The following is a 25,069-nucleotide window of genomic DNA, read 5'->3' on the forward strand; positions in this document are numbered from 1 at the left end:
AGAGGTGTGTAAGATCATGAGAGGCATGGATAGGGTGAATGCATTCAGTCATTTTCCCAGGGTTGGGATATCGATATCTAGAGGGCATCAGTTTAAGGTTAGGGGAAAGAATAAAAGGGAACTTGAGGGGCAACTCTTTTACACAGAGGGTATATGGAATGAGCTGCAAGTGGAAGTGATTGAGGCAGGTACATTAACAACATTTAAAATGCATTTGGACAATGGAAAGGATAGAATTAGAAGGATTTGGGCCAACTGCAGGGAAATGGAGTTAGCGTGGACAGACATTTTGCTCAGCATGGACCAGTTTGGGCCAAAAGGCCTGTCTCCTTGCTGTAGGACTCTTATATAGTTCATGCAGTGGTTAAAGCCTGGAATGCACTGTTTAAGAGTGTGTGCAGAGGCAGTTTCAGTCAAGGCAGTCAAGAGATAATTGATTATTCGCCGAAAGAAAGGTTGTAACCCAAAACAGAGGGTGCCAGGGGATTGGGAGACAGGATGAAATGCTCCTTTCAGAACCAGCTCAGACACAACAGGCCAACTGATAATCACCTGCACTGTGATTGTTCTCTCACTCTTTGGTTTAATGATACCTCAGTTGTGATAAGCCCGACAAGACTCTGTTTTGGGGTTTGAAAGACTCCCTGTACTCATTAATGACGTAAATGATAAAATAGATAACCACTTATGACAGGATGCACAGAAGTTTAAAACTACGAAGATATATTAATAGATTGTGACTCGGCAAACGGATTTCATTCTCAGCAAATGACGCCATTTATTTCTAACATAAAATAGATTGAACTAGGTTGTTTTAAAATGGCAGCAAGTTAGAAATAGTGGCGCAGCAAAGATCCAGAAATATTGACACACAAACATTTCTTAAACAGGTGCAGAAAATAATCAGTAAACTTGATGGAATTCTGGCTTTTACATGTAATTCATGAACGTATAAGTGGGTCAAACTTATGTTTCACCTTTTGTTTTTTAAAAAAAAGCCTCTGGTTTGACCACATCTGGAACATTGTGACCAGTCTGAGCACCACATTTTACAAAAGATATATTGGCCTTGGAGAAAGTGTAGTGTAAGGTAGTTGGACAATTACTGGCCTCTAATGGCTAAGTTACAAGGAAAGTGAAAATGTAAGTAGTAAGGATGGCACAGAGGAAAGTAGACAGATAAAGTAAATGGGCAAAAACTTTGGGGATGGGACATGATGGACGAAAATGTAAAGATATGCAGTTTTCAAGGTTCTCTTTCATAAGGCACAAAAAGCCAGCATGCACGTTTATTGTGTAAATGGAATGTCAACCTTTATTTCAAAGGGGATGGAGTATAAAACTAGACTACACTTGCAATACTGTGAATAACTTTGCTCTTATCTAAGGAAAGATATACTGGCCACTGGATACGGTCCAGAGAAGATTCACTTGGTTGGTTCCCAGTACTTTCTCTTGAAGAGAGGTTGAACAGGTTGGGCTTGTACTCATTGGAGTTTAAAAGAATGAGAGAAGACTTTATTGAAACGTACAAGATTCTTGGGCAGCCATGATGTATAGATGTGGAAAGGTTGTTTCCCATCATGGGACAGTCTAAAAGAGAGGGCCTTATCTCAGAATAAGGGGTCACACGTTTAAAATGGTAGATGAAGAGCTTCTTTTGTCAGAGGTAGTGAATCTGTGGAATTCTTTATCACAAAGGGCATTCGAGGCTGGTTTGTTGAATATATTCAAGGCTGAGATACAGATTTAATTAGTAAGGGAATAAAGTTTTTTTAAGGTTATGGCAGAAAGTGGAGTTGAGAATTATCAGATCAGCCATGATCTCCTTGAATGTTGGTCCAGACTTGATCGGCTGAATTGCCTACTCCTGTTCCTATGTTTTATAGTCCAGTAACAACTATCCAATTGAAGGGCAGTAAGGAGTTAATGAGCTACTTTGTTCCTTCATTGATGAACAGTTTTCTTTAAAACATTTTCAAATTTGTCTTAAAGTCCTGAGTTGAGTATGGTTCCAGCCTTCAGGCAGATGGTGTGAAAACACATGTTAGACTCTGGGTTTAGTTAGATATTTTAATAGTTGCATTCAGAACCAAATCCTAAGAACGAGTTTGGAAATGAATTCTGTCTGCATTCTTGCCTTTTTAGTCATTTTGTATACATCTTTCAATGTGAATATGAAAGAGAGTTTTCCAGATTAAGTTTAGAGCACATGTTGTTTATACGTTACTAAAATAATAGTAAATAACACTGCAAAGGCTATATAGCTCAATGTCCTTCTGTATTTATATTAAATTTTTTAGGTTACTCAATTAACAAAGCTGTTCATCCATTTATAACAAACTGGTTAATGACTATTGTGAAAATAGCTGGCAAAGGAATTTAATCTAAACAGATAAGAGGTTTAGGTGCTAATCTTCTCACATTGCAATGTCAAGGCCCAAATCTTCAATTAGGGATTAGTGATAGTTGATCATTGGTCACCTAAGATCTCTGTCTTGGCAGTTTTATGATAATTCCTGACAGCATTATAGTAATACTTCACTGACAACTGGCATTTGTTTCAGAATAGGTGACTTCCAAGTCCTTCCAATCTTGGGTGAAATTGTATCAGGATAGAAATATTTACTATAAAAAAAATTCAAATATGATTTTTAAAGAAAGTTTATGCATAATTTTCTTTTTCTAAGAATGTTACTTGTTAGCTTGTTCATTTGATAACCAGCGATGTTGCATTATATTAAAGGTTCCTATGTGGATGTTTAATGAGATTATCATACGTTGAATTACAATGGTCTGATACTATATCTAATACAATAGTTTAGCATTCTAATGAAATGATTTGATAATTGAATGCTTTTTCTTTAAGACTCACCTGGGATTCCACCAAGTGCTAATGCACATCAGCTCTTCAGAGGATTTAGTTTTGTTGCAACAAATGTAGTGGAAGAAGTTCAAAGCACCCCTCTGTCAGCGGTACACCCTGTTATGCAGGTATGATACATATCCAAATGTTAAGCATTTACGATGCTGATGTAAAATGTTTATATAGTACATGCTAATATTGGGCAGGCTTCTACACTTTAAAAAGAAATGTTAATTTATCTATGAAGGAATGCTGGAACTAAAATCAAACTTAGTTACTTAATTTTTTTTGTATGGTCGAAACAGCTTCAAGGGAATAGTATGCAGTTCACTGATGGGTATGAACTCAAAGAGGATATCGGCGTTGGCTCCTACTCAATCTGCAAGCGTTGCATACATAGGGTTACCAATCTGGAGTTTGCTGTCAAGGTAATTGACGAATAGCTGGTGACCTATTCTTAATATGAAGCGTTGAAAGTTTACTGGCACATGTATAATGTGGTTTTCTTTACCAAAACTCTGGTCTTTATGTTTTGGATGAGGAACACATTTTTATCTTATTGCCCTAATTTTGGAATCAATCTCTCCATGTTAGCGAGTGCGTAGTCAACTTTAAAGATTATTATTATGATTTTCAACAAGCGCACGCGTATTCTGCTGGATGGCTTTTCAGGACTTTGGAAATGAAAGGACAGTGCTGTACTGAACTCCTAAATTCTGTGATCAAGAAGTACTTATAGTTTCCAGTCTGAATTTTCTATTAGCGTTTCTACTGTTGGCTACATTGTAAAGCCAAGCTGAATGTTCCCCTACTTTGATTCATTGGCAGTTACAAATCATAACTGTTTATATTCTATTTTGTCAAATTATTGAAAAAAAGCATATCAATTAGATGATTTCTATTGCTTATTGATACATTTCTTGTCATGTTTTCTAATCTTCATGCTTATGAAGTACTAGCAACTGTCTTCCAATTTTGTTGAGGTGCAGGGATGTTGTTTGACCTACAGAATTGCATATATACTACACCCCTGGTCAAAAAGAGGCGTGAGGATAAGCCCAGCAATTATAGCCTGAGCTAAATTTAACCTGATGTTGAGACCTTGTAGAAATGATATTTGAGAACAAAACTAACCATCATTTGAGCAAGCGGAGATTAATTAAGGAAAGACAGCACAGATTTTTTAGGGGAAAAATCAAAATGATTTACTCAAATTTTCTTGATGAAAAACAAAGTGGATTAAAGCAATTGCTATAGTGTACACAAACTTCCAAATGGTGTTGAGTAGAGTGCTGTAGAACTTGTTTGTTAGTCCAAGAATACAAGGTTGTGAGTGCGAGTTTTTTTAGCTGGAGGTTTCCCAGAGGTCAGCATTCAAAACACAGCTTTTCTTGTTCTATATATATGACCTAGTCTTGAGTATGCAGGATGAATAACGTCTGATGCACGTTACTCGAATGAAGGTTCAGAACGTTATTATTTCGGCGCTTAAATTTTTTTCTCCACTTTAGAATCTATTTTAGTATGACAGTTGTGTGAAGATCTGGCCTTTTTTAAAGATCAGAACATCATTTTGAGCAATGAATTCAAAGCAGCATTTACAAGGTTTTTGGTGATCTCAGCTAAATAACAGAATGTCAGCGAAGGACTTTTTTGCTGAGCCAGAACCTAGTTAGTGCAGGGGGGAAGGAGTTCTGTTATTAATTTCCAAGCAGTCAGGGCTAGGTAGAAACCTAGAATTGTTTAGATGTCAGTGAGAATAAAGCTGTAGAGGCAGGGGGCTGCAGGGTATCAAAAGTGAAGACATCTTACAGCAGTTGAAGACAGTTTAAGGAACCATGTTAAGGTATAGTGAGCTTAGTTAACATATTGTCTTAAGGGTCTCAGGGAGAGACCTTAATTGAAGAAAATAACGTCTAGTGGATGTACAGAAATTTACCAACAGAAAACTGGTTACAGCTGAGCAAGAAGCTTTAGAATGGAGATGGAAGTCACTCTTTACTGAGGTTTGTACGTCTGAAAAGATGTTACTTCGTTACAAGGGATGAGTCTTTCATCCTAATATTGATTAAAAAAGATCATTCAATAACATTTGAATGTGGATGTGTATTATAATATGGATCATAATTTTCTTTTATGTGATAGACTTTGAAGGTCTTTTGTTAAAAATACACTGGCATCCTTTTGTGAATGTGTTCAGTAACTGACCTCCACAGTAAACAAAAGCAAAATAAAATATCAATCTGGTTTCACTCTAGAGTCTGACTTGTCCATTATTACCATCTATTATGATCAAAATAGCATAAAGCTAGGAAGGAGTTTGGCTTGGTTTGAGAATAGTGATAGACTTTGGAAGAGCAATGGCTTTTCTTTATTATTTCTGGAATGCAAGTGATGTTAGCAAGTACTAAGTGCACGTTGGTGATTGTTCTTGAGAAGGTGGTGGTGAGCTGGATCTTGAACAGCTACATTCCATTTTGGCAGAGTATACAGAGTGATGAGCAGTTGGGTAGAATAAGTGGGGAGAAACTGTTCCTCAAAAGAACCAATGACAGCATAGAGAAATGCTTAATAAAGCCTGTGGTTTGGATCTGGAATGCACTGCCTGAGATGGTGGTGGGGTTAAATTGAATTGTATTTTCAAAAGAGAATGAGCTAATTATCTAAAGGAAAAAAACTTTTTGCAAGGCTGCTGGTAGAGAATGCAAGAGTGGGACTGTTTGAGTTGTTGTTCCTGGAATCTGGGACTAGCTCAAAGGGTCAAGTGGCCTCTTGTGCAGAAGCATTCTGTGATTCAATTTTTTGACTGATTTAAATGTGTGAATATATTGGAAGAAGGATTAAGCATAATTTGTAATGGTAATTGGAATCTATATGAATATGGATTTACCACCATGCATAAATGTTTGGGTGGTTAAGAATGATTAAGAATTGAAGATATCCAGGTCCCAAATCATTCCCCGACGCAAAGGCTGGAGGTTAGAATTTAGATGGGAAGAAATTTAGATTTGGGAGGAGTATGGATGCACTGGAACTTTGTTAATCCAGATTGAGCCAAGCATTGTGCATATGAAATATATTTTCTCTAATACCGTAACTCTTGAACAATAACTTCATTTTGGCACTTCTTATCAAATGCATTTTCAAAATTAAAATGCATTACATCTAATTTTTCCTTTTTATCATTACATCCTCAAGAAATTGTCAAGCACCAAGTGAATTGTGCACACTTTTGCCCTTACATTTAGTACAAAGCATTTCCTGATTTATCTTGGCATAACAGAGCTGGCTTAATTCCTCACGTTTTATTACCAATACATTATGGCATCCTAGTTTTGCAGGAGCTGAGGCTGAAATTATGGCACCATCTTCTTGATGCAGCACCATTTCTTTTGACTGAACTGCTGGAATTATTTGAAAGAAAATTTAACTCCTTTTTTTGCTGTATTTCAGAGGCAATATTGTTAATAACTTGTGCAAATATTTTAGCATTTCAAAATAAGCAAATTATAGATAATGTTGCAATGTTTATGTCACATGATTTATCCACCGCGATAGCACAACATAATACATCTTTCGTAGCTATGAGTACTTGGTGCAAAGCATCATTCAACCGAAGTGTTATTTAGTGTGATTATTTTGAATCAGATACTGGGGTTTCAAGCAGCCCTTGCATGAAACTTGTAGGTGCTGCTTCCAGTTTTTTGTCCTTCATAACTTCAGTATCAGTAAATGACTTGCCGTGTATGTCCAACAACTATGATAACTTACAATGATAACTGATTGCCTTTTGCTGTTGGCCTCCTGCAAGATGATATAGTGATGGAACAGATTTCTGATTTCTAGACCAAATGAATTTGAATTATGTATTGAAGGCTGTATGCTTTCATATTAAATTACTGAAACCATTCTACAGCAAAGCATTCACAATGGTATTACAGAAAAATAAATTAATTGTTGCATGTCCAATGAGTTTTTGTGCTGTTTCCCGAATTGACTTTCGCCTTGATTCCATTCAATATACTTTTTGAGGTCTGTATATGAAAGAGTAACTTTGTCTGAAACAATGGTAATAGTCTAATATGAGACACTGGTTATGGATTGAAGTCTTGCCCTAGGGATTTGAGTTCAAAACCTAAGCTGACACTCCAGTACTATTGTACACACATTCCACCAATAGAGAAACTGCTTCTGGGCTGGGGCATTGAACTGATCACTATCTGCTCCTTCAGCAGGTATAAAATACCCCTTTCATTCTAGAAAAAAAGAGCAGGCGAAGTTTGCCCAGGAGTCTTGTTAGCATTTAACACTCGGCTAGCATATTGTGAAGTGGGGTCTAACTCTCACAGATTGCCCACAGTTCTTGTTTGTGGAATTATGCTGCGCAGAAGTTGTCAGCTATGTTTCCCGCGCCATAACCATAACAACACTACGAAAGTTGTCAACTGTTTTAGAATGTACAGGAGTCGTGCTCGTAATTGGAAATCTTTTAATATCTTACTTATGGCCTAGGGGTTTGTTTGCCTCATAACAAGCATATAGGAGTCATGTCACTTTCTCTTTGTATAGGAAACGTAAGTTTCATTTCCACATATAGAAGGCTTGAATTGGAAGTTTCTTCCATTGACTTACTATTAGCAAGTTAACATTGGAAAAGTGTCCAAATTCAAGCTAATTTGTATTTACTCTTCACTTTTGTAATTGTAAAATCATGTACTTGCTCTATATCAACGCTTGAATTCAAAATTGGATTTGTTTGCTTTCCTCGCATAGTCCAAGCGATTCCGTGACAGCCATATTCTCTCTTCCATCTGTCCGCTTTGGAATCATCAAGTTACACAACATGGAAACAGATCCTTTGGTTCAACTAGTCCATGACGACCATAGTCCCAAACTAACCTAGTCCCACCTGCCTGCGTTTGGCCCATATCCCTCCCAACATTTTGTATTCATGAACTTATCCAAATGTCTTTTAAATATTGTGACTGTACCTGCATCCACTAGTTCCTCTGAAAGTTCACTCCACACACTTTGTGTTTAAAACAAAAGTCCCTTGTGTCTTTTTGAAATCTTTCTCCTCTCACTTTAAAAATATGCTACTGAGTCTTGAAATTCCCCAACACAAGGGAAAAGACACCTGCCATTTACCTTATCTATATTCCTCATGACTTTATAAACCTCTACACTTTCCAGCTTCTGTGACTCTGCTAGATCCTTTTCTGGGCAACAATTTTGGCTGCCTCTGAATGGTGGCTTTTTCTAGCCTTTGCTGCTTTTTCTGTACCCTGCCATTTTCAGTTAAATTTGGTTCATTCCCCCAGATTTTGTTAGGAGTCATGCTCCACTTCAACCATACCTCTCTCACCCAGTATGCAGTAGACTAAGTTATTGATGTCAAATCCTGTATGAAATACCATTGTGCATTAGGTCCAATTCATCATCAGTGATGCAGCCTTCAGTTTGCAACAACTTTCGAATCAAGTCTCCATTCTGATAGGCTTTCTCATTTACTGAATGGTTACTGGCTCAGTTTAATCAAACTTGCAAATAATTCATGCAGTAAACCTTCTTAGTACATTTGTCCCTTTGGGAATTGTAAATGCCACTTTGACTTTTTGTCTTTATTTCCAGGTCAGTTAGCTCTTTCTTTTTATCTGCATGCTGTTGTATATTATGCTGTTTAATATTTATATCAAAATGAAAGGAAAAAGCTGTTTTGGTGCCAACAGAAAAGGTTTCAGCTAGAAATAAGAGCCAACATCCAGTTTTATGCTTGGGTTCCATAGATGGCGGAGTGTAATTTCGTAGTCTTATGAACTTGACTATTATTAAATTGGTATGATTGTTACAATACTGATTAGCAAGGAGGAGGATCAAGCAGATGAGGTTCTCTTTGGAGCCTTGAGGTTGAATTGGAGATGTCAGTCAGATCTTGAATGTTTAGAAATTCATCAGCCATGAATAAGTTCTGCATGAAAGAGAAAAATGCAACATCGTCATGTCATTATAATTTTTAGCCTGCTTATTTGGAACTGCAATCTACCAGCAGAAATGTTTCAACTTTGAGGGTTCTGATGAATGAGGATGGATGGGGGGAGTAATATAGATAGCTTTTACTACTTCTGTGCCATAAAATCGAAAGTCAGAGCTGAGATTTTTTTTCTATTTTGTTTTCTAGGGGAAGATTTAATTTTGCAGAGGGCTGATAAAGGGCATGTTTGAGACAATTTGATGCTGAGCCCAGATTATCTGGCCTCAGACTGTCAGCTTAGTCATGGCCAGTAAGCATTCAGTCAGGCAATGGTTCGTGGAGATTTTAAATGGGTGAACAGAGGAACCTCGATTATCCGAAGGACACGGGCGGGGAGTATTTTTTTTGGTTAATCGAATTCCAGATGATTGAGTGCCTGATAACATGGTTAACCAAGATTGGGATCTTGTGATCTTGTTCAGATAATCTGAAATTTGGTTAATTGAATGCTGGATAATTGAGGTTCCTCTGTAAATTAAGCTGCGAAATGGAGAAAATAGGTCCTCTGCGCTGAGAGTACAATAAACAAGTCGCAGACAAGACTAGGCTTGAGGAAATAGTGGTGGTGAAGGTGTAGGAGGAATGCAAGAAAAGTGAATAACACACATCAGGTTTCTGAAGTTGTGGAATTCAATATTGAGCACTAGAAGCTGTAAAGTACCTAAGAGGGAAGTGAGGTCTTGTTCCTTGAGGTTACGTTGCGCTTCATTGGAAAATTGCAGCAGATCCAGGCCAGAAATGTTAGCGTGCGAGCCAGATAGTTTAAACCATCTCTACTTTTTTTTCGACAGTTAGCAACCCCTTTGTGTTTTGCACTGGGCCTCCCCTCTGTTTGCCTCTGCAAAAAGTATTTAAAAAATTTCCAAATCATTTCAGCTTTGAAGAAATCAAACCAGAATTGAATGAATTACTTTTATTGTCACATGTACTCAGATGAGAATGGTGAAAAGTTTACAGTTGCTGCAATTTACGGCCATCTTAGGAACAAAGGTATCTAGGTGTGCTTACTTAACATCAAATTCTTAGGAAACACAAAAATAATAGGAAGTAAAGAAATAAATAGTCCATCATTGTAAGTCATAGGAATGAATTAGAAAAATAAAGTAAAAAGTTCATGATATTAATATTTCCTACCCAGTCCATGCCAGCTCCTAGCCTCAATGGAGATCTTCCCTGCCTTGCTGTTGCCTGTGCCAGACCCACCAAGGAGTCACCCTCCTTTAGGCACCACATCTTCATTGCTTGGGTCCACCTTGCCAACACCACTGAATCCACACTCTCCCTGCAACCAAGAGTCTCTGGCTCTGCTGCCAGGCTAGGCTGCTGGCGCTGCCAGACTCAAAGCAGTAACTGTTTCTCTGTCCACAGATGCTATTGGATCTGCTGAGTCACTCTAGCATTCATGGGTCATTTCAAATTTCCAGCATCCACAGTATTTTGCTTTCATCCGTTAAGTTGGGGCTAGGATAAGATATTATATAATGTATAAATGACAAAATGAAATTTATTGGGAGAAGGAGAGGAGATAAGATAAATTTTGTTTGTGTATAATAAATCCATGGTTAAAAAGTAATGCAAATAAATCTCTTAAAGTGCAAAGAATGAAATGATGGGAGGTTTGGAAAGAGATAAAATATAGTTACTAATCTATTTCAGATTTTAAAATGACAGCTAATTATAATGCAAGCATAATATATAGAATATTTCTATTTCATGTCACTATGTAATATTTTATTTGAAATAAATTTACTGCTTCCTGGTAGCATTCATGCTACAATTTGGCCATGACAAAATTGGAAAATGACGTTCTGGTGGTGCACTGTGAGGTGTAATATGGAGTTTTATTCAGTATTTTCAAGGAAATATAATAAGCCTTAAGAGATTACATATAAAATTGTTACTTTGTTCTAAATCTTACTTTTCCTAATTTTCTATTCGTTCCCATGTATGTAGAGTTTATCGTAAGTTTCATAGATAAGAATACAATATACAAGTGTGCTTAAAGTACACTCATTCAGTTTTACAATGCTATTTTTCTGTAAGTTCAGTTGGAAAGTTGTAAAAGGATCTGTAAACATTGCAGAATAGTAATGTGAGGTACAATACAGAAGTACAATGGGACCTTGGTCAGATGGGCTGAAGAGTGGCAGATGGAGTTTAATCTAGATAAGTGTGAGGTGCTACGTTTTGGTAGGGCAATTCAGGGCAGGACATATACACTTAATGGTAAGGTCCTGGGGAGTGTTGTGAAATCAAGAAGACTTTGTGGTGCAAGTTCATAGTTCCTTGAAAGTAGAGTCGCAGGTAGATAGGATAGTGAAGAAGGCTATTGTTATGCTTGCCTTTATTGGTCAGAACATTGAGTATGGGAGTTGGCAGGTGATGTGGCTGTGCAGGGCATTGGTTAGGCTACTTTTGGAATACTGCATTCAGTTCTGGTCTTCCTGCTAAAGGAATGATGTTGTGAAACTTGAAAGGGTTTAGAAAGAGGTTTACAAGGATGTTGCCAGGGTTGGAGAGCTTGAGCTATATGGTGAGACTGAATAGGCTGGGTCTATTTTCCCTGGAGCGTTAGAGGCTGAGGGGTGATCTTACGGATGTTTATAAAATCATGAGGGGCATGGATAGGGTGAATAGTCAAGGTCTTTTCCCCAGGGTAGGACTAGAGGGCATGAGTTTAAGGTGAAAGGGGAAAGACTTAAAAGGGATGTAAGGGACATGTTTTTCATGCGGAAGGTGGTGGTGTGTGTGGAATGAATTGCAAGAGTAGTTAGTGGAGGCCGGTACAATGACAACATTTAAACGGTATCTGAACAGTATATGAATAGGAAGGGTTTAAAGGGATAAGAGCTAAATGCTGGCAAATGGGACGAGATTAATCTAGAATAGTAAGGCGTTTTGTATGCTTTCCTTTATTGGTCAGAGTATTGAGTACAGGAGTTGGGAGGTCATGTTGCGGCTGAACAGGACATTGGTTAGGCCACTGTGGAATATTGCGTGCAATTCTGGTCTCCTTCCTATCAGAAAGATGTTGTGAAACTTGAAAGGGTTCAGAAAAGATTTACAAGGATGTTGCCAGGGTTGGAGGATTTGAGCTATAGGGAGAGGCTTAACAGCCTGGGGCTGTTTTCCCTGGAGCGTTGGAGCCTGAGGGGTGACCTTATAGAGGTTTACAAAATTTTGAGGGGTATGGATAGGATAAACAGACAAAGTCTTTTCCCTGGGGTTGGGGAGTCCAGAGCTAGAAGGCATAGGTTGAGGGTGAGAGGGGAAAGATATAAAAGAGACCTACGGGACAACTTTTTCCACACAGAGGGTGGTAAGTGTGTGGAATGAGCTGCCAGAGGAAGTGGTGGAGGCTGGTACAAATGCAACATTTTAAGAGGCATTTGGATGGGTATATGAATAGGAAGGGTTTGGAGGGATATGGGCTGGGTGCTGGCAGGTGGGACTAGATTGGGTTGGGATATCTGGTCGGCGTGGACAGGTTGGACCGAAGGGTCTGTTTCCATGCTGTACATCTCTATGACTCTATAATATCTTGTCGGCATGGAGGTGTCGGATGAAAAGGTCTGTTTCAGTCTGAACTTCTCTATGACTGTAAGAGTATCCCAGGATATTGTGGGAACCTAGGTGAGAAATTGTGGGGCCCCTAGCAGAGACATTTGTATCATCCACAGCCACCAGTGAGGTGCTGGAAGTCTGGAGGGTGGCTAATGTGCCTTTGTTTAAGAAAGGCTACAAGGAGAAGCCTGCGAACTATTGAACAGTGTGTCAGATGTCAATGGTGGTTTAGTTGCTGGAGGAGATTCTAAGAAATAGGATTTACATACATTTGGAGAGGCAAAGACTGATTAGGAATAGTCAGCACGGCTTTGTGTGTGGGAACTTGGGACTCTCAAAATTGATTGTTTTTTGAGGACGTGACTAGGAAAATAGCTGAGAGCAGAACGGTAGGCATTGTCTACATGGACTTTAGTAAAGCCTTTGACAAAGTTCCATGTGGTAGACTGGGTAGTAAAGTTAGACCACATGGGATTCAGGGATAGCTTGCTAATTGGATACAAAATTGGCTTGATGGTAGGAAACAGAGGATAATGGTAGACGGTTGTTTTTTGGACTGAAGATCTGTGACCAGCGGCATTCTGCAGAGATCTGTGCTGGGTCCGTTGTTGTTTGTCATTTATATGAACAATTTGGATGAGAATATCGGAAGCATGGTTAGTAAATTTGCAGATAACCCTAAACTTGGTAGACAGTGAGGAATGCTATCTAAGAGTATAACAAGATCTTGGTCAGGTGGGCCAATCGGCTGAGGAGTGGCAGATGTAGTTGAATTTAGATAAATGCAAGGTGTTGCATTTTGGTAAGATAAAGAAGGGCAGGACTTAGACAGTTAATGCTAGGGCCCTGAGGAACATTAAAAAACAGAAAAATCTCAGCATTTAAGCACATAGAGTCAAGAGTAGAGTGGTGCTGGAAAAGCACAGAAGGTCAGACAGCATCCAAGGAGCAGGAAAATCGACATTTCGGGCAAAAGCCCATCGTCGGGAATTCGTCACCCTACTAGGTAATATCTTCAGTGGGCCTCAGGTGAAGCACTGTACATGATTCCTGCTTTCTATTTATATGTTTGGGTTTCTTTGGGGTGATAATATCATTTCCTGTGGTGATGTCATCTGTTTTTCTCTGGGTGGTTGGTGGGGTCTAACTCGATGTATTTGTTGATAGAGTTCCAGTTGGAATGCCATGCTTCTAGGAGTTCTCGTGCATGTCACTGTTTGGCTCATCCAAGGATGGATGCATTGTCCCAGTCAAAGGGGTGTACTCCTTTATCTGTATGTAAGGATACTAGTGAGAGAGGGTCATGTCGTTTTGGCTCGTTGGTGTTCATGTATCCTGGTGGCTAGTTTTCTGCCTGTTGTCCGATGTAGTGTTTGTTACAGTTCTTGCAAGGTATTTTGTAAATGACATTAGTTTTGCTTGTTGTCTGTATAGGGTGTTTCAAGTTCATTAGCTGCTGTTTTAGTGTGTTGGTGGGTTTATGGCCCGCTATGATGCCAAGGGGTCGAAGTAGTCTGGCCGTCATTTCTGAGATGCCTTTGATGTAGGGGGAAATGGTTAGGGTTTCTGGACATGTTTTGTCTGCTTATTTGGGTTTGTTGCTGAGAAATCAGCAGACTCTGTTCATTGAGTACCTATTCTTTTTGAATACACGGTATAGGTGATTTTCCTCTGCTGTGCGTAGTTCCTCTGTGCTGCAGTGTGTGTTGCTCGTTGAAATAATGTTCTGATGCAGCTTCATTTGTGGATGTTGGGGTGATTGCTTCTGTAGTTCAATAGACTGGTTAGCAAGGTTATGTGACCAGTGGAGTTCCACAAAGATTGGTGCTGAATCCACTACTTCTCATCATTCATATAAATGATTTGGATGTGAGCATAAGAGGTGTTGTTAGTAAGTTTGCAGATTACACCAGTTTTGGAGGTGTTGTGGACTGTGAAGAAGGTTACCTCGGATTACCACGGGATTTTGGACAGATGGACCGGTGGACTGAGGAGTGGCAGATGAAGTTTATTTTAGACAAATGCGAGGTGCTGCATTTTGGGAAAGCAAATCTTAACAGGACTTTATATAAGGTTCTAGGGAGTGTTGCTGAACAAAGAGACCTTGGAGTGCAGGTTCATAGCTCTGTGAAAGTGGAGTCGCAGATAGATAGGATAGTGAAGAAGGTGTCTGGTATGCTTTCCTTTATTGGTTAGATTATTGAGGGGTCATGTTGCAGCTGTGCAGGACATTAGTTAGTTCACTGTTTGAATATTGCATGCAATTCTGGTTTCTTTCCTATCGGAAGGGTGTTAAGAAAGGGTTCAGAAAAGATTTAAAAGGACGTTGCCAGGGTTGGAGGATTTGAGCTATAGGGAAAGGTTGAATGGGCTGGAGCTATTTTTCCAGAGCATCGGAGGCTGAGGGGTGACCTTATAGAGGTTTAAATCATGAAGGGCATGGATGGGATAAATAGACAAGGTATTTTCCCTGGGGTTGGGGAGTCCAGAACTAGGGGGCATAGGTTTAAGGTGAGAGGGGAAAGATATGAACGAGACCTTTTCACACACAGGGTGGTATGTGTATGGAATGAGCTGCCAGAGGAAGTGGTGGTGGCTAGTACAATTGCAACATTTAAAAGGCATTTGGATGGGTATATGAATAGGAAGGGTTTGGAGGGATATGGGTCGGGTGCTGGCAGGTGGGACTAGATTGGGTTGGGATATCTGGTTGGCATGGACTAGTTGGACTGAAGGGTCTGTTTCCATTCTGTACATCTCTATGACTCTAAGTATCCTCTTTAAGGAGGAAAGCAAGGTCGAGTGACATAGGTGTAGTCAGGGAATTCCATAGTTTACCATGCAGGCAGCTAAAGGCAGTGTTTCACAAGAAACCGGAGTTAGAGGAATACAGACATCTCATCGGGTTATGAAGATGACAGAAAAAGCGAGGAATGAATCCATTGATCCAAGCTTTTTTGATTATTTTCTGTTCCTGTTCATGAAATTTAAATTTTTTTTTTTACCTGGACCACTAAGTTTCTTTGGACGTCCAATGTTTCTAGCTTTTCACATAGATTGTCCTCTATCCCTTTTCGATCAGAAGTGGATGACTTCACTTTGCTCACATTGAAATCTATTTTGTGCATTTTTCCCAGTCACTTCATGTATTAATATTTCTGTTTCCATTTGCACTGCTTGCAATAGTTTTATGGCAACAGCAAGCTTGGATGTATCCTAACCCATTGTACAAATCATTATGATCCAGCCAGATTCATATACAATGAGTGGCTGCTGACAATTCCCACACGCTGTGTTGCGCTACTCCAACACATTTCTTTTAACCAGGTCAATAATTTGCCCTTCATTTCATGAACTTTTCTAAGATTGTAATTCAGACTACAGCAATGTTCTAATACTTTTATTGAGACTGAAGACTGAAACCCACCTGCTCTTGGGGATTTGTTAACTTTTTGTGCCATTGTTTTCTTCATGACTGTTACTTTGTTGATCCTAATTTTGATGAATCTATGCCCTAGCTTCCTTCAGATGTCTGGTAGTCTGTTGTCTTCCTTTAGTGCAAATATTGATGTTGTAACCCTAAAATATATTATTAACCCAAACCCTGTCGCATGTTTGCCATTAATTGTTACTGTTTTCCAAGCATGCACATTACTTTTGACAGCCCTCTTTGGGTTGAGTGTTGTAGCTGTTGCAAATTTCTTATGCTTGCTGTAGCTTGAAGTTGTAGTTTTTTCCTTTTTTTTTGCATTTTCATATGCTGCTTAATGTGTAGGAGAAAAGGGGGATGATTGGTTTTTATGATCATTGAAATTTGGCATTCTTGCATTTGTCCTGATGAGGGCACGATGAAAAGATTTGGCAGCTTCTTTTTCTTTGTAGCGATATTCAAACTAAAAGCCACCAAGTGACTGTTAATGTTATGGCCACTTAGATAAATGTTCACAAATCATTGGGTTGAGAAAGTAAATCTAGCTTATTACTCATTACCATGTCTAACGTGAGTGCTCCACTGTGCATTCCAGAACATGTAGCCGAAGAAATTTGCTACTTTTCAGATAAGTGCCGCTCTGCTTATCACAATCTGTGTACATATAAATATCCCTTACTAAAACCAATCTACTTTTGTTCCATGGTTGTGTAAGCCTTAATCACTAAGACTTCTCTCTGTTTTCTCCATCATTCCTATACCTTGTAACTTGATATACTTACCTCAGTTCTGATTGTCTTGCAGCCGTAACCCACAGTAATTGTTTCTTTCTGTATGATGCCCTGTATTCCATGCCTTTGCATCACACACTTTGACCTGTCTTCATGCTCCATTGTTTTGCTTGTGTGTTTCTTATTCTCTGTCCTGATATAATGGTTTTACATGATTTATTTAGTTTTTCTTTAACTTATCATAACTTTTACAGTTATTTTGTTCTCTTCCCTTTTCACTTGTTTTTAACCTACTTTTATTACCTCTGCAGTTGAGCTCCTCCTCTATCCCCATCTCAATAATTTAAAGCTCTTGTAACTGTCCAGTTCAAACGTAGTCCAATTGGATTCAGCTCCAAAGTACAGTTTCTTCCATCCTTATGACTGGTTCCAACCCCATGAAATTTGCACTCTCTTTCTCATATCACTACTTCAGCCATGTGAGAGGACCTCATTACAATGTATAAACTCCTGACAGAACCGGAAAGACTGTGCATAAATGATGTTTCTCCTAGTGTCTTGGGGTTTTAGAATGAGGAGTCATGATCTTAGGCTCCATGGTTGGCCACTTAGGACTGAAATGGGGGTCTCAGGTTGGTGAAACTAGAATTCCCTGCAATGCCCAGCTTTAGAGACAAAGTCATTGAGTATATTCAAAAGTAAATAGATTTCTCGACGTGAAATGGGGAGTGAGTGGGAATATGCTGTGAAGAGAGAATCAGTCATGATTATATTGAATGGTCAAGCAGGTTTGATTTTTTTTTCTATATCATGTCTCCTTTAGCTCAGTTTTTATTTCTTTTTAGCCTCTTTTTAAATGTATGTTACATATAGATTATTTTACGGCTGGTGTTGCAATTGTTTAAAGCAAATGCATGAGTCAGTGAATATACAAGATTGCTTGAATAACTGAGACTGTTTACAGTGATTGGGGTTTGGTTTTGTGATGAATGAATTCTTAAGCTTGTTTTTGTTAATTCAATTTTTTTAAATTTACAGATAATTGATAAGAGCAAACGAGACCCATCAGAGGAGATTGAAATATTAATGCGCTATGGACAGCATCCAAACATTATTACTTTGAAAGATGTAAGCTTGTTGTTTAATTTTAGTTGCTTTTATAATTTCCGAACATTTTCCAGGCTAATTCTGCAAACCACCCAGTGAAAAACGTTTGTTACATTCCTTATATCTCCTCTCCCTAAACTTTCTGAACTTCTTCTGAGTCATACACTGCCTTCAGTATATGCTGTGGATCACAAATCTGGAACTCCTCGACCTATTTAACACCATCGTGCGCAACTTCAGCATAAGAGATTCAAGGAGAAGACCCACCATCTAGCCATGGCAAATTGAGTTGGGCAATACATTCTGATGTTTCTAGTGAAGAGCCTGATGATGCCGTCTGGTCCAGTCCATGAACTGGGTGTGTGAACCTGAGCGCAGAGTGTCTTTGCTACAGCTTTACAATGTTTTAATAAAGCAAAGAATTGCAGGTCATGGAGATCTGAAACAAGAACAGAAATTGATCACAAAGCTCAACAGGTCTGGTAGCATTTGTGGGAACAAAGCAAAATTAGCGTTCTGATGAAGAGTCACTGGGCTTAGCATATTAACTCTGCTTTCTTCCTACCGATGCTTCACAGTGTTGGTTGACAGTGCAGCGTTGATGTGTCGAAGGCTTCTGTAAGTGGATCGAAGATGAGCCATGAGGGCTCTTAAGGCTGGCACATGTTGGATATGACTGGTGATCATGGAGCCCTATGTTGGTGTCTGGTGTCCATTTGGAGCAAGCAGTAAGAAAGCTGAACTTTAATGAAGCAAGTGGGCCATCAACAAGATGTTTAAAATGCACTAGTCCCCTAATTGTCAACTCACTGCCTCCTGACAACACACTTGTGAAAAGCGTGAAAGATAAATACAAGTTACTCACAGCATCACAGTCGTCGGGCTTCTTGTCTGATTGGCCCTATGGGGCTAAAGGGACCAAAGAATGTGGGGGATAAGCAGGAACCTGCAATTGAGAAGGATGATCAGCTATGACCAGAACGAATGACAGAGCAGATTCAGGGCCAAATGGCTTAATCCCACTCCTGTTTCTTATGTTCTATGCCACACGTCCTCAGACCCCTATAAGATTCTACTCATTGTTCTTTCATCATAGAAGGCTTGAAAACTCAGTTTAAGATGAATGACAAAAACCATAGGCAATATGTGGAGTATCTTTTGCTGTGCAGCATGTTTAAAATCTAGAAAGCACTGCTTGAAAGGGTGATGCAGCTAGATTGGGGATGGGTGTATGTGGCCTTTTGGACTCTGTTTATGACGGGTAAAATCTATGCTTATGATTTCGTACGTTTGTCTGTATGTGTAACTGCATTATTGTATTGTTTGTGTGCAAATTAATTTTGGCTGTGGGTGTATGAGATTTTAAAAAATCTATACCTAGTTTCTCCCAAAGGGGCCAGTTAACAGACTCCGTCCGTTACCCTGTAGCATATAAGCTTTAATTACCCAGATGTTTTTCTATTTTATGCCCAAATAAATGCTTTCAGTGGAATTAAATACTTGTCATATTTAAGGTTTATTTAGGAACAAGTTAGGAATTGTTTGTAGCACAATTCAGTATTGACTGTTTTGCATGCACAGGTATATGATGATGGGCGATATGTTTACCTTGTCACTGAACTGTTGAAAGGGGGTGAGCTGCTTGATAGGCTCCTTCGGCAGAAGTACTTTTCTGAACGAGAAGCCAGTGCTGTGCTATTCACAATAACAAAGACAGTGGAATATCTTCACTGCCAAGGGGTGAGTGTTTACATTTGTGGCAGATTATTATTTAGCAGTACCTCAGCCAACAAGTGTGGCATAATTCCGTTCAAAGTTTTTATTTCATTTAAAATATGCAAATGTTAAATGTAGAAAAAAATACATTTGCATTCTGTCTTGACCTTTTTTTCAAATTCTGAACCCTAGTTCTAGCTCCTCCCACAAGAAGAAACCACTTTCTACATTCACCCAATCTTGTCCCTTAGGACCTGTGCATTACAATTAAGGTGTTTTTGACTCTTCCAACTCGAGGTTACAGTCCTAGTCTTTCCTTATAAGGTAATCCACTCAATCCCCTCTCAATAAAACAAAACATTCTATCAACTTTTCTGATTACTTGCTGTACCTGCGTATTAACCTTCTGTAATTTATACACAAGGATACCCAAGTCTCTCTGCATCTCAGAGCTCTGCTACCTCTCGCCATTTAGATAATGTGCTTCTTTCTGCCAAAATGGACATGTCTCACTTTCCCAGAATACACTCCATTTGCCAAATCTTTGCTCACTTAACCTATCTATATCCTTTTGTCCTCTTCACAAATTATTTTGATAACTGTCTTTGTGTCATCAGCAAATTTGCCTACTATGCCTCTGGTCCCTTTATCCAAATCATTATATAACTTGTAAAGCGTTGAGACCCAGTGTTAATTCCTGTGGCACACCACTTGTGCCATCCTGTGAGTGAATAAGATCCATTTATTCCTCCTCTCTGCTTGTGAGCTAGCCAACCTTCTTCTGATGCCAAAATGTTACACCCAACACCCATAAGCTTTGATTTTCTGCAATAACCTTTGATTTGGCACATTATCAAATACTGTCTGGAAATCAAAGTACTGTACATCCACTGGTTTATCCACAGCACAAGTTGTTTCTTCAAAGAACTCCGTTAAATCAGTTAAACATGCTTTGCTGTGATATAACTGTGCTTAAAAAAAATTAAATCCATGTGGCGACCAGTTGGGCTTAAAAGAGGAGAACTGATTCACTCTCCTCACTTGGCCATTGTATTTTTTTTATCAAGTAAGCTGAGTTTGGACTGTATATCAGTATCGTTCTGACAAGTGTTAGGTTGGATTGTATGTGTGTTAGTTTTATGTTAGAACATTTTCAATAATGTGAATTTATTTAATTCACATTTTCATTTTCAGCAAATTTATGGGTTTTTTTCTGCCGAAGAGGTTTTAATGGTGAAATATATTTGCTGGTGTTCCTTCTTTAAAACCACATTCATGCACAGACTTGATTTGTATTTATTGCAGGCTGACATTTTTGTATTTCCTGTTCACACTGCAGAATTTTACCAACAGCGATCACAACTTAATTAAACTTGCTGCAACTTTTGATAATGTTCTAGTGCTATAAACAATTTTGCAATGTTCTGGATGAATTGTGAGAATAATCTTCTGGTTTACTTTTTATATATAGGTTGTACATAGAGATTTAAAACCAAGTAATATTTTGTATATGGATGAATCTGGCGATCCTGAATCTATCCGGATATGTGATTTTGGCTTTGCAAAACAGCTGCGTGGTGAGAATGGCCTGCTTATGACCCCATGCTACACAGCCAACTTTGTGGCTCCTGAGGTGTGCCAATATCCCTACCTACTTGTTGCACTTTATTGAAGTAAAAGACTTTGTCAATCATTAAAAGCAGTCAGTGCCCTCACTGAAATTCTGGGACAAGTTTGTAAAATACAAATCTGTTGTCATTAAAGATTTGGAGGTGCTGGTGTTGGACTGGGCTGTACAAAGTTAAAAATCACACAACACCAGGTGATAGTCCAAATGGTTTATTTGGAAGCATGGGTTTTTGGAGCACTGCTCCCTCATTAGGTGGTTGTCCACCTGTGGACCATCGCCATCAGATGGACAACCACCTGATAAAGGAGCAGCACTCTGAAAGCTAGAGCTTCCAAATAAACCTGTTGAACCATAACCTGGTGTTGTGATTTTTAATGTCATTAAACTTCTACTTGCTGTTTTAAACAGTGGAACTCAACATGATTTAATAGCACCGAATAGAAGTAAGACATGAAATAATCGGGGTGATTAGATCTCTAGATCAGGTGTGATTAGATCTCTAAAGCAGTCAAATGTTGACTAGCATTTTCTAAGGCTGCATACTTCCAGAACTTGCATGCCATTCATTTGATTCTCACAAGCATCATCTTACCCTTAGCTTTCCAATTATTTTCCTGGATTTATTATTTAACCTCACTGCAGAAAATTGAAGTTCATAACAGCTTAAATATACTTTTAACAACAAAATTTTAATTCAGTGCTAAGTTTTCTGTTTCCTCCCAGGAAAAGAACAATCGGGTCATATATTTTTGCTACCAAATGTTAAAAACTTTTCCTTCCTTTACAGTTCCAACTCTTGCCAATTTTTCTGTACCTAATTTAACTAATTCTCCTTCTCTGACATTCCTTGTGTTTTTCTCTCTCCTCAATCCTTAATCTTGGGTTAAGGAGATATAGTATTGTTCATTAAAGCCCCAATTGTCACCTTGGACTTCCGGCCAGGTATGGTAAAAAAAAAACTTAAACCGATGAGAGCAGGAAAAAGTGAAACAAACATCACAAACACATCCTTCAATAAGATTTGGCGTATTACCATATTGTTATTTATAGGACATTATCTGCAAATTACCTGCTGACTTTCCTATATTACAGTAGTGTCGACACTTGCAAAATATTTCCTTGCCTGTAAAGAAATTTGAGATGATGGAAACCACTGTGTGAATTCCGTTTTTCTAAGCCATGGCTGGACAGTACTATGTTACTTATTATTTATTTTTTCTGTATAATTTTGAGACTTTGTACGTTTGCAAAGAGCTGTTCTTATCTCATGTGATTCAAAACCCCAATGACTGTTTGCCCCAGAACCTTGTTAACCGTGCCAGTTATTTAGAGATAAAGTTAATCACATTCCTATACATCTTTGTGATATCTCAAATGTAGCCACTGCCAAACAAGGAGCAGAGCAATCCTTTCATATAACAAAGTAACAGTGTGATGCCAATTTAGTCTGAGTAGTTGGTGTTGACTGAAGAGCAAGAGATGGGGAAAACTTCTCCGCCCTTCTTTGAATATTGTCATGGGATTGTCTGAAGAGTCAAACAGAGCGTTGGCTTAAGGGCTCATCAGAAACACACTAATTCAGTACTCACTGAAGTGAAGTACAGCCAACATTATATATTCATAATTCATTGGTTTAACTTTATTGTAGGTTTGAAAACTCAGTCATCCCAATCAGACTGACCAGAGCGAATGTTTTAAAATTGTTATGATCTCAACTGATGGTATTGTTATAAAGTTGAAGGTGTATATACCTTTACGAGAGAGAATGCTTTTCTGAACTGAGAAATTACAAGCACCTGTGTATATGACTAGATGGCAATCATTTGACAACAATTTGAATTTAACCAATCAGTTTAAACTATGCCCCAGGATGCTATAACCTAATTGAGTTTGAATTTATCGTTTTGCTAACATCAAACCAATGAGATCCAATATTGGGGGTGTATAAGAATGTGGACATTTTGAAAATTGGTCAGAGAGCAATTGCCATATAGAGTGAAACTGCCGGCGAGATCACTGCCCATCTAACATCATGCTGTTAAAGAAATCAGGAAAAAAAACCCTCTCTATCAAAGGTACCTTTTCATGTAAAGTGAAAAGAAAGAAGACAATCCAGGGAGATCAGCAGTAGGAAAACTGAAGATGCTGGGAAGACAAAGATGATGTAGTTATGAGATTAAGTTAATGTAATTTTAATAAGTGTCTTATTAGAACAGCATATAATAGAATTAGGGTCAGATAGTAACTAATTAAGATAAAGCAGGGCTTGGATTTGTGAATAGCTTTTCTTTTGGTTTAATGTTCACTATTGGAGTCAAAATGTGGTGCTGGAAAAGCACAGCTGATCAGGCAGCATCTGTGGAGCAGGAGGGTCGACATTTCATGCAGGAATGAAGACCAGCTTATGCTCGAAATGCTGATTATCCTGCTCCTTGGATGCTGTCTGACTGGCTGTGCCTTTCTAGCACTGCACTTTTTGACTCTGAACTCTAGCACCTGCAGTCCTCACTTTCTCCTGTTTGCTATTAGAGTTAGAAAGGTATTGTGATTTTTATTCTTTAAATAGTGGAATTTGGGAGTTCTCTGTCACTTGCATCTTAACAGATTGAGGTAAGGTCAGCTTTTCTGGGTGTTTTGGTTTAATTAACATAGGAGTTCAACGACTGCAATGTAACATTACTAATTGACCCGGGTTCAATTCCAGCTTTGGGCGACTATTTTGCACATTCTCCCCATGCCTGTGTATGCGCGCTCCGGTTTCCACCCACAATCTAAAGGTGTGCAGGTCAGGTGAATTGGCCGTTCTAAATTGCTCGTAGTGTGAAGTGCATTAGTCAGGGGTAAATATAGGGTAGGGGAATGTGTCTGGATGGGTTACTCTTCAGAGGATCAGTGTGGACTTGTGGGTGAAATGGCCTGTTTCCATACTGTAGGGAATCCAATCTAATTCTTTTTGATTTAAGCCCTCTTGTAGCATTCCTACCACAGGAGACGCGGGTTGAAGTCCTAAGTGTTCCAGAGGTGTGTAATTACACCTCTGAACAGGTTGATTAGAAAAATAGGTTAAATGAAAAGTAGAATGCAACCTGGCTTGATAACCTTTTTTTAAAAAACATGGAGATGTATTCACTAGAAGCTACAGACTTTTTTCAGCAACTGAACAGAAGTACAAAGTAATTTATATAAGAGCTATCCAGGTTGATCTCAAAGCATACAGCAAAACAATATTTCACCTATTCCCTGACCTTGTACATTACACATTCTCAACTATAGAGTAATTACACCACATATCTCAAATCTTCAAGATTCTATTTAACTGATTACTGACAATTATGAAGTGCTTTCCAAATCTGCCGTTGTGAAGTTTTCACAAATCTGATGATATAAATTTTGTCAGTGCTAGCAGTTTATAGGTTGCTAGCCAAGGACTCCTGGCTTGAAAGTTTCTCAGATGAAACCCTTCTGCTGAGGTGACCAGTTCCCTGAACTGCACTGAAGAGAGAAACTAACCAGATTTCTAAACCAAGCACTTGTGTCTTCTGAACTGTACAGAAAAGCTTGCTTCTGGACTGAATTGTTTTAAAACTTGTTCATCCTAGATTCTTTTGAACTGAAAACAAAGCTCATAGCCCATCATATTTACTTGCTGTTAATACAATAATATAAAACTCTTCATTAATAACCCAGGGGTTTGCTGTAACCTGTGCTCTGATGCACACTGGATTAGTTCACAGTTCCTGAAGTGCTCTCTGACCCTTGTATTCTTTTGAACAAAACACTTCCCCAAAGCAACCAATACCCATATGTCGTTATTTTGAAATCTAAGTTTCAAAAATGATACATTTATATATCCTATCCCTTTCATCACAAGGCTAGATCCTTCCTCAGAGTGGAATGGTATCTTGGATGATCAGTGTACTTTTTTAAAAAAGCAGAATTAAAAAGACATATTATCATGCCCAGGAATAGAATGATCTGTGAAATGCTTAATGGG

General features: G+C 38.6%; 1 protein-coding gene across 4 annotated transcripts in view; it reads left to right on the forward strand.

Moving 5' to 3' along the window:
• rps6kal (ribosomal protein S6 kinase a, like) overlaps nt 1-25,069 on the forward strand; it is a 132,959-nt gene that overhangs the window by 100,387 nt on the left and 7,503 nt on the right. For all 4 annotated transcript variants that reach the window (XM_043704418.1, XM_043704419.1, XM_043704421.1 and 1 more), the window contains 5 exons: nt 2,870-2,994; nt 3,172-3,294; nt 17,661-17,750; nt 19,311-19,469; nt 20,917-21,078. In XM_043704418.1, the coding sequence (XP_043560353.1) occupies nt 2,870-2,994; nt 3,172-3,294; nt 17,661-17,750; nt 19,311-19,469; nt 20,917-21,078 (659 nt within the window). The remainder of the gene's footprint in view (nt 1-2,869; nt 2,995-3,171; nt 3,295-17,660; nt 17,751-19,310; nt 19,470-20,916; nt 21,079-25,069) is intronic.

Source organism: Chiloscyllium plagiosum, chromosome 15 (assembly GCF_004010195.1).
Source record: "Chiloscyllium plagiosum isolate BGI_BamShark_2017 chromosome 15, ASM401019v2, whole genome shotgun sequence".
NCBI classification, from domain to species: Eukaryota; Metazoa; Chordata; class Chondrichthyes; order Orectolobiformes; family Hemiscylliidae; genus Chiloscyllium; species Chiloscyllium plagiosum.